The sequence below is a fragment of the Rousettus aegyptiacus genome, unplaced genomic scaffold (genome assembly GCF_014176215.1).
Source record: "Rousettus aegyptiacus isolate mRouAeg1 unplaced genomic scaffold, mRouAeg1.p scaffold_m13_p_3, whole genome shotgun sequence".
Taxonomy (NCBI): domain Eukaryota; kingdom Metazoa; phylum Chordata; class Mammalia; order Chiroptera; family Pteropodidae; genus Rousettus; species Rousettus aegyptiacus.
Genome location: NW_023416306.1, coordinates 76344139 through 76354672, shown reverse-complemented (window position 1 = coordinate 76354672; position 10534 = coordinate 76344139). Strand labels below are relative to the sequence as shown.

Sequence of the window (10534 nt, the reverse complement as noted above, 5' to 3'; positions counted from 1 at the left end):
CTGGCATTTCCGGGTCCCGTCAGCCCACTCTCCATTAAGGTATGGTGTGCATGTGCTGTGAGGCTCTTGCTGGGCAGATCTCCTGACCCTGAACAGAGGATCATGCTAGGCTGGGCCCTCCTGGACTGACCTTTCTCTTCTGTGGATGGTAGAAGCTCACAGACCTGATCTGAGGGGCCTGCGTACATTTATCTTTTTAGGACATAGCTCGGGAACTTAACGTTTAAAAACAAACAAAAAAACCCCCATGCATTTGACAATGTTGCTTAACACTGTTTATTTGACCGTGTGACCTGTCATATTCTGACGATGTCCATGAAAATTATCAAAAAGCTAATTTTACATTTTTATTTAAAATCACAGTTAATAGAAAGTCTAGTGACAAAAGGTAGCTCTTCTGAAATGGATGGAGGATATTGGTTAATCAGTCAAGGGTGTTCTTGGGAGGCTGTGGGGTCTAAAAATATGGCAGTTGGCCCTGCATGTGAAAATCCAGGTGGAGCTGCAGTCCTTGGGCTGGTATAAATGTGAGGTCACCACTTGACAAATCAAAGCAAGGCTGGTGACAGCAAGATGGGGAAAGGGCATGCACAAGTGAAAACACATGTGATTATTTTAACCACAGAATGGATTACATGTTTGTTACACAAAGCTTCGGGCCTGCTCAGGGTCAAGGTGTTTACGGCCTCAGCAGTCGATTGGTGCTGGCCTGGCTAGGGCCGTCTATGTGTCCATGGTGCCCTTTTGTTTCCACAACAAGGACCAGAAGGTGAAGGCACATGGAGTGAGCCCAGATCCATGTAAAGACATGGCTAGAATCATGAGAAGGGCAACATGTGTGTGAAAATCTAGAACAGGCTGGATACCTTGTACAAAGTGCTTACCTTCCCAATTTAGCTCATTCACATTATAAATCCAACTTCAATGAAGTTGGCTTTCCCTCTGTGCCTCCCTCTATGACTACAGAAGAAAGAACCTACCACAGGACACAATTTTCACTAGATAGGACTTGTGCACATGGCCACAGTGGGAATTCTACAGACAGGAACTCCCCGCACCACTAGGAGAGGCACAGGAGACGTGGAGGACAGGAGTATCTGCCACTTGAGGGCTGGGTTTCTGTCCAGTCAAATTCCAGTTGTTCTTCATCCTTAGACTCTTGGGAGGGGTGGGGAGCTGCCAGAGAGTGTGGGAACTCTCCCCAGAAAGAGGACAAAGAGCTCTACACAGTTATTGCACACGTGCCATCTGAGTGCTGTGAGCATGTGGCCTTTTCTAAAGACATACTCTGGAGGTAGAAGAAGGAAGACACCGGGAGCTAGCAGCATGGCCTCTTTCTAAGATGCCATCACCGCTGTGTCAAACCCTTCCTTTTATGATTCTAACTCTACAAGTGGCCTGACCATAGAGATTTTGTCTTTAATCTTTTTTAATTTTGGAGACTCTAAATCATGTGAACTGCCACTGTTTTGACTATCTGATCAGCACCCAGGGATCCCCTAACAAAATGATTAAACTACCAGGCATGGATGGCTTCTAAAAAATTCTTAACAAAAGTTTTACAAGTGACTCATGTCTTCTTCTGTCTAAGCAAGGGTGCCAGCTGCTGCTTTTCTCCACGCAGGCTCTGTGAAGAGTAGGGCCTGTTTGCCCGCATCGGGCTGGATACACACTTTAAAATGCCTCAGGTGTAACTGAAGATGAGATGGTCTGAGTTTATGTTTCTTGACTGATCTAAGAATGATGGCTAATTATCTCTAATTTTCAAGTGCTACCACAAACTGATATCAATGGGCTAATGATTTGTGTAAGATCAAATATTATTCAAGAATTAACTAAAACTAGAGGACTATAAAAGAATTCTTGGGTTTTGTACCTTGAACCCAAAGCCACTAGTTGCGGGGATAAAGGTCTGTGACTTTATTATGAATTAATACTTTAGAAACTCATCTTTAGATGCCTTTGGCCACAACTATAAGTACAAAAAAAGGAAAGAATCCTGTCTGCACCCTCTCTTCAAGGGAGAGGAAGCATGGACCACACTAAGTAGATGACAATCCACAGTGTCCTGCTGTCTATCCTTAATCACATTCAAAATGATGGACATTTTCTCCCCTACTCGTTCTCCACAAAGATCTTTATTTACTAGTGTCCATCCAAGTTCAGTCTTCCTAGACTCTTTGGGAGAGAGGCTTTCAGGGGGTCAGCAGCCAAGTCAATTCCTTCCAACAGGCCCCACACTTCATGCAGACACCAGTTTTCTTTCTCAGAACACATAGAACAAAAGCAATATCCAGACTTTTTTTCCCCCTTTAACTGGCTACACTTTGGAAACTGCACTGATTGAGCTTGATTTAATTTTTTTTTAAGCCTCAAAACACTTTTATTATTGGGAAAGCTTTTTTTTTCTGGGGCAGGGCTTAGTCTTTTGGCCTGTAAGAGACAGATTCCTCTCTTATCTCCCTTCCTGGCCCCCAGTGCAGGCATCACAAGTGTCACTGTGCCCTCTGGATGCTGACAATGCAACACAAGTAAGTGCTCAATACCACATAGTGGTGTCTCCAGGCTGCTAGGGATTCAAATACAGCCCAAGGCCCAGAGAACTGTAAAGACAGCAAGGAAATCTGGAAAAAGACCCTGAAAATAACCTGCCATGAAAACCATGCAGACAAAAAACACAAAGGCATCCACAAGCCCTCTGACCCTGGTGTTCATCTTCTTCCCATGGCTCCTCTGAGATGGGTTTGCTTTGTTGAGGGTTTGTTCTGGGACAGGTGTTGGGGAAACACGGTCATGGCACATCCACCTGAGGTTGGCTCTCTCAAAAGGCAGAGGGAGGTGGAGACTCAAAATCAAAGTGTCAGAACATGCTGGCTTGAGATGGCCTATCTGCTTGGAGACAGCCAGGGATGGGTGCAGGAGCCTTAGTTGACCACGTCGTAATAGTAATTGCGCAGCCGCAGTTCCACCGCTGCAAACCCGGGCCTGTTCTCCACACTGAAAAGGGAAGAGATGCATTATCGTTTGTCATCGCACTGGTGAAAAAGTATGATCCAGCTGGACCTTCACAGGCCTACTGAGAATGGCTGTGACCCTTGGTGGCTTCCTTCAGACCCTGTGGCTCACAAAGCATCCCTTCTCTCCTGCACAGGGTGAACAGACCTTGTGGGGAATATAGTGTCAGGCCACCCTAGACCTGCAGAACCCAATCTGCATTCAGTAAGACCATTAAATGACTCATGTCCGCCTTAAAGTAGAAATTTTGCACTCGAAGTCAGGATCTTTTAACCCAGACTGTCTCTTTGTGATCTAGTAAAACACATGTTTCTGAAAAACATAGTTGGTCAGCATGCTGCTGACATACCTTTAAAGTGTGACTCAGAACTTCGTTAAGAAAAAAAATAGACACAATTTAAACCTTCCTTCCCACACTCCATTCAGATGGCCTTGGATTTCTGAAAATGTGCTGTTGATATGGGTTCTGTTAAAACTCCAAATTTGTTAGCAGAAGCAAACATGCAGGCATGGTTTATTATAAATCTTAACACAGCAAGTCTTTCCTTTTCTGTCACTTGTCAGGTGATGTAATGACATAAGTAAAGTACAGATAAAAGGTTTAACAATTTGCCATCTCTAAGCAAAGTTTTAGAGATGTCTCTGCTCTTTCTAACATGGTCACACTGAATGGGACACGTTGAAATCAAGTATTTCTTAAAAATCTAAGACTCTATCCTCACTTGGAAGTTATTTTTCTTATTTTTTTCAAGATTTTTGGCTATATTGCAAGTGAGTAAATTTGACCAATAAGTGAAATAGAACTTGAGGTTTAATTGTGAACTGCTTATATTTACCTTTTGACCTACAACTATAATTTTATATGGTTCAGTCTTCACCCAGAACGCCCAAGAAGCATGCACGAAACCCAAGAATCACTCACTATTATAAGGGCAGAGTGGTTTCTACAGAACCAAAATGGGGTGTTTTGTCAAATGGCACCAAATACAGAAGTCCTCAATGTTGTAAAAAGGTTCTGTGACTTGAAGCGAAACCACATGTAACGAAACCAACTTGACCAAGGCTAACTGATATATACACGAGTTTCTATGGCAGCTCATTAATGTTATAATGAAATGACATTGAACCAAATGATGTTATCTGAGTACCTGCCATAATGGTTGCACCTATAGCTTTCAAGTGCAAACACTGCTTGAAAATATCAGCCGTCTGTAGTCATGGCTGAAGACCCAGCTGTGGTGGGGGTCCAAGTCTCTGGCTACCAACTTATGTTCTAGGATGTGATGGCCAAGCCCTGGGGTTCAGGAACACACGTAGACACCTGTGCCCATACAGAGGGACAGCTTCCATCCTGCTTCTAAACTTCTGTAGCCAAAGAGAACACAACCTCATCATCTTTGTAAAACAGAGCCTTCTACTCCAACTGTTGGGTTTAAATGCCAAAGGAGCACCTTTGAATTTTTCTCTGAGTGCTTCATATACCCAGCAGCCAAGCACAAAGAAAACTAATTTAGAGAAACAGGATACAGATTGGACCCCAGGGAAGACAGCTGGTTAGGTTTCCTACCCTTTACACTGTGGGTGAGGCTGCCTCTAAGAATCCAGGATGACCCTGAGCTTGGGCGGGGGAGCATGACTGAGTGTCCTGTGCATGTGCTAGCTTTCTGTCTGCCCCTCTCCTGGCCAACCCTACCCACTCAGGCCTGGAGTGCTCTTCCACTCTGCTTCTCATGCCCAGCAGCACCCCATCTTCTCTTCTCATTTCTTGCATCTAAACTTCTCATCCTGTAATTCTCAGGTGGAATGCCCCTTCCTAAAGATAGCAATATGGACCCCCTAACAAGTATGATTCTCCATAATTCTTCATTCTCATTCAGAGCTCCCAATGGTTTGCTCCATAGCACCAACCACAATATGTCGTCATGTGTTTCTGTAAGGGTTGATTCGTTTCAAGTTTGTCTAGTAACACCCAGCCCAGTATTGTAACTACAATGAGAGATGTATCAACCAGTGCTTATTCACAGTTCTTAGTACATGGAGGGCAGTGTGTCAAATAAACATTTAAAAGTATATATGTATATGTCTGTCTGTCTAAATTTTTATTTATCATCTATCTATTCTACATACCTACCTATCCATCCATCCATCCAACATTTATCCATCTGTCTTTCCTCCTTACTTCCCTCCCTTCTTTTCTACCTTCTTCCTAGCCTGCCTGGCTTCCATGTATTGACTGATTGATTGATCATCTGCCTATTTACCTATTATCTATCATCATCATCATCATCATCATCATCATCATCATCATCATCATCTATCTATCTCCCATCCATCCATCTATCCATCATTTATCCATCCATATTTCCTTCCTCTTTCCTTCCTTTTTTTCTTCCTCCCTCCCAGCCTACCTGCCTTCCATCCATTTTCTATCTATTCATCCATCTATCATCTATCACTCAATCTATCTGTCCATCCATCGTTCTATCATCCATCCATCTATCTATTTATCTATCTACCTATCTACCGACCTATCTACCTACCTACCTACCTACCTAAAAATCTGTCTATTACCTTGGCAAAGGTGGCTGACTGTTTACAGTGGAGGAAAACCTGGAGACTGTATAAGGGTCATTTGTATTTGCTTCATTGAATCCACCAGATTCTGGAAGCTCCCCTATGCGTCTGCGCCCCAGGCAACTACTTCATTTTCTTCTGCGAGAAACCATTTGAACATGGGAGGTCCTCACACATACGTGCAGCACTTTCCTGGCCCCTCTGTCCTCTGGCTCTAAACTGCTGTTGGACTTATCTCCTTCTTGAGAACACACCATAGAAACACTTATTTTATGGCCTATCATTCATTGCCTGCCACCCTCACCCCCCCTCAACTGAAGGCTCTTACAGGGCAGGGTTTGGCCTCTCTGTGAAGTTTGATGATGTTAACTATCCAGGTTGCCAGACAAGCTCCTGGTGCTTTTGGATTCTTCTTGTTGGCCATGACAAAGAAAATGTTTTCTTTTTTTCATTCAACAGTGCATCATTTCACTGCTTATGTTTAGACAAAATCTCTGACTGCTTCTCCCTGCATAACCCCTACCCCCTGCCATTTCGAGTCATTACTAGAAAAACTTTAACTTTTAGAAATATAGTTTGTTCGAGAAGGAATCGAAGTTTGATAAGGAATCATCATTTCTAATTTTAGGCATGGATGGCCATCGCTCTTTCTACTCCACAGATACTTAAACCCTGTAGCTGATTCCTAAATATTTAAGTGGAACTCACTGGGAAGCGTTCCTGGGTTGGAAGCAAAAGGAAAGACAATGCTGCATGTAAGCCTCACTCAGATTGTAACCTAACCTTTCAGGTGGGAAAATACATTTGGAAACAATGTGCTCTTAAAGAGGAGGGTTCTACCTAACTCCAACTCCAGCGAATACCAAGAACCGTTCTCCCTTCCGGTCTGCTCCTTGTGGATCAAACTGGCAATAGCAGCACGAGGAGGTGCACATGTCACAACGAAGATAGAAGCAGGATAGCAGACTTGGTCCTGATTCCCACCACAAGGAGAAGGCTCTAGGCGCTAAGAGTGTTTGGTAGGCTCATCATGGCCCCCAGAGTCAAGCAAAGGTGTGTTCTGAGTGCATCTCTCTGCCCACCACGGTTCACCCCACTGGGTACATCCCCTAACATCTTGTCCCCACCACTAAGTCCTCACCCCTGCCCACCCTTCCACTTCTCACTGGTCAACATCCACCACAGAAAACAACCAACAAAATAAACATATCAGTACTAACATTAAACGCAAAACACTAACTTTAACCATCTCCTTGAGAGTTCATTTTAGTTCTAGGTTTTTTCATTTGTTTCAGAATGATCTAAGATCCATTTTTCTCAGAGGAACTGAAACCCTCCAGATGAAGCCACAGGCAGGACCAAAGAACACTTCTAGTAAATGCTCACAAGCTTATGCACCCAAGGGCATGCCCTCCCCAGGGCTGCCCTCACCCAAGGCTTCGCACATTTCCCAACCTGGGTGTCTATTCTACTCCCAGTGAAGCATCACACTGTGCCAGGTCTCCAAAACCTGGCAGGGTAGCAGTGCACAATCTACGAAAGGCCAGGGAAGCCTGTGCTATTCCTGCAGCTTTGTAGGTTCTCAGGAACTGTGCTGCAAGGAAACCTTAATGGCCCACACTCATTTAGGGGATTCTTGGAAAGTCTCAGAGGGTGCTTCTGTCCTCCCTCTGCCTGCCTTTCAGAGGCACCTCGAAGTAGGACAGCTGGAACTAGACTCAGCACAGGTACAAGGTGACAATATCAAGGTCTGTAACATCATCTCGGGATAATTCGTCTTCTGTTTCCTATCTGCCCCCATCCCAGTCATAGTCCATATCTTCAATTTCAATTTTGAAAATGGCTGGGCCCTACCTGTCAATGATTCTAATGATTCTGGTTTGGAAAGGAGTGGGGGTGGGGGATTAAGTTAAGACTTCAAGAAATGGACACCCCCTATCCAAAATCTATTTCTAGCATTCTTTCTTGTTGACACTCTGATGTCCCTCCAGCACAAACAATCTGGATTAGATAAGCTCCTCAGAGCCTAGACAGGCATCTTTGGCACTGAAAGGCCCGACTAGGTCCTTCACCTGAAAAGACTAGTACCAGCGGATGGAAATATCTCCCTTTGGGGCTGACTCCCTGGTGCTTCTAGGTAATAACGAGATTCTTTACTTGCACTCTCCATAATGGTGGTGAATGGTTCTCCCAGGGGTGTTGTGGAATCCTAGGTGCCATCTGAGAGCACTTGCAATAACCCTCATCCTTAAGATGCTCAGGCATCACAAGCTGTTGTATCTGTGAGCAAACCTGATCCCTCCCCAAATTAAATCTACTGCAAGTACTTGAGCTCCTCTCTATTAAAGATTCGTATTGTTGCCAAGTTGCAAAGATTCTACATGTATATTGCCATGCCAGAGGCACAGGAAACAGGGCTCATGGCTCCCCATGATGCACTCACAGGTAACCAAACCCAGGCAAAATTAAGAGCTACTTTTCTGATTCCCAGGTATGACATCTCCCTGATTTCCAGGTGTGACATTCTCTGATTCTCAGGTATGATGAGTTTCCCTTGACTACTAAGCTGCTCTAAACGTCACCTGCCATAATGTCATGCTTGCTCCAGGCAGGACACAAGGTGGCACTCAGGGCAGACTCTGAGGGCTACTGTTCCCAGGTTTGAGTCACTTTTTGGAAAGTGCTACCTTAGCCAATCCATCTGTAAGCCAGCCAACATCTGTGGTCATACCTCCCTCTGAAAGATGATCAGGAATTAGGAAAGTAGGACATTTTCCATTAAGTACTTCTGCTATCATCTGTTACCAAAAATGGTACATAGCACCAGGCCAGACTCTTGGGAACATCTTTCTACTTTGACCACCTTACCTTCTGATATTATCTACATTAAATTCTGACATCCCAGCTTAGAGTAACTGTTTAAACTTATTCTTTAGACTAAAAAATAGAAGTACATGATCCAGGAAGCAAGATATATCCCTCACTGTTTATTTAGAAGAGAGCAAATCCCTGTTTCATGAAGACAGAATTCATGCTTCCTTTAGTACCCAGTCATTCCATACGCCTTCAAAGTATTTGGATAAATGGCAGGAAGGGTTGGGTACTCACTCATACGTCCAGCACAGGTTCATCAGCTCATACATCTCTCTCGGACATCCCACAGGGCACCCCATCCTCTCTCCTTTCTCCAGCATAGCAGAAACTTCACTTCCTTTCATCCCCTAAAACATGCAAAATATACCTTAACTTTTTAAACTTAGTATTTGGCAAAACAAAACAACAAATAAATCCTACTCCTTCAAAGAAACAAAAAAGTACAAGTGGTATAATTTCAATTATAAAAATTACAAAAACAGGATTACCTAACCTATGATTTAGAAGTCAGATAGAGTTACCCTTGTGGGGATGCTTGTGCCAGCAGAGGGAAAGTGAATTCTGAAGTTCTGTTCTGTTTCTTCATCTGGGGGCTGGTTGAATGGGTACTTCCTATTTGTGAAGATTTATCAAGTTGTATCCTAGCATTTGTGTACTTTTTTATATGTAAATTTTGATTTAAAAAATATAAAAAACGTAATGAGTTGTCAATTTGATACTGAAAATAGCCATTATTTCCATTTCTACCTTAATTAATATTAATTTGGGTATATTTTATGCATATTTATATGTGTAATACACAATGAAAAAAAGACATACTGTTCAGTTAGCATCAAATATATTTTTTTTAGTTTAGAATAAACTGAAGCTATATTGACTACCCAATGTCAAAGACAGTGGAAGACTCAAGAAGGGTACCAAGATGAGGATATGTATGGCCCTGTAATGATAATTTGGTGCTTATCTGTTCTGATGGCCATATAATTAGAAAATAAAACAGTAGTAGCTTACCCGATATGGTTTCTGCCCATAGGAAAATGCCTCCCACATTAACACTCCGAAGCTCCAGACATCACTCCTGCTGGAGAACTTGTAGTAGTTGATACATTCTGGAGCGTACCACTTCACAGGCCACTTCCCATGAGTCTGGGCCTGAAAGCAGTGAAAATGAAGAACTTACATTAAGAATAAAATGTGGACACCCATGTTTATAGCTGCACTCTTTGCAACAGCCAAAACGTGGAAGCAACTCAAGTGTTCACTGACAGACAAATGGAGAAACATAATAGGGTATACTCATACCATTGAATGTCATTCAGCCTTAAGGAAGGGATGTCTGGCATAGTACAACATGGATGAAACATGAGGTTATCTTTCATTATACTGAGTAAAATAAGCCAATCAAGTCACTAAAGGACATATATTATATGATCCCACTCATCTGAGGCCCACAGAATAGCCCGAATCATAGAGACAGAAAGTAGAGTAATGGTACCCAGGGGCTGAGTGGAGAGAGAGGATGAAGAAGTTAGTGTTTAAGGATTACAGAGTTTCAGTTTGGCAAGATGAAAAGAATTCTGGAGATTGGTTGTAAACAAAGTGAATGTATTTAACATTACTGGATTGCAATCTTTAAGAGGGTTAAGATGGTAAAATTTATGTTACATGTATTTTTCCACAATTAAAAAATATAAAATCATGACTCTCAAAATGACACATGTGTGTGTATGTGTACAAATTAAGTCTGAAATGGAAAAATATAATTAAATCCTAAACTCTTAAATTTTTAAATACATCTTTTTAAATATAGACTGAATTTCTCGTCTCTTAGTGTTTTTCTCTCACCTCTTCCTTTGGCCACTAGCAGCTTCATGGAGCTCATTGTCACAATGCAAGAATCAAACCTGCACATTAGTTCATGGTTATGCTCCAAGAAATGTTGGGCTGTTCATAAGTACATTTAACTGCTACTATGTACTTGTCTACAATTTTAATCTAATTAAAAAAGTAAGTGGTGGGAAAGAGATCAAAATCGTGCCTACCAAAATGCTTTCCTTTGAGGCTTGAGGTT

The 10534-nt window shown here is 42.6% G+C and overlaps 1 protein-coding gene across 4 annotated transcripts in view; it reads right to left on the bottom strand.

The window, feature by feature from the left end:
* Positions 1-252: 252 nt before the first annotated feature.
* Positions 253-10534, bottom strand: part of SYK (spleen associated tyrosine kinase) — an 81638-nt gene continuing 71356 nt past the window's right edge. For all 4 annotated transcript variants that reach the window (XM_036238897.1, XM_016160492.2, XM_016160491.2 and 1 more), the window contains 3 exons: positions 9475-9615; positions 8698-8810; positions 253-2997 (listed from right to left, as the gene is read on the bottom strand). In XM_036238897.1, the coding sequence (XP_036094790.1) occupies positions 2925-2997; positions 8698-8810; positions 9475-9615 (327 nt within the window). In that variant the 3' untranslated portion in view covers positions 253-2924. The remainder of the gene's footprint in view (positions 2998-8697; positions 8811-9474; positions 9616-10534) is intronic.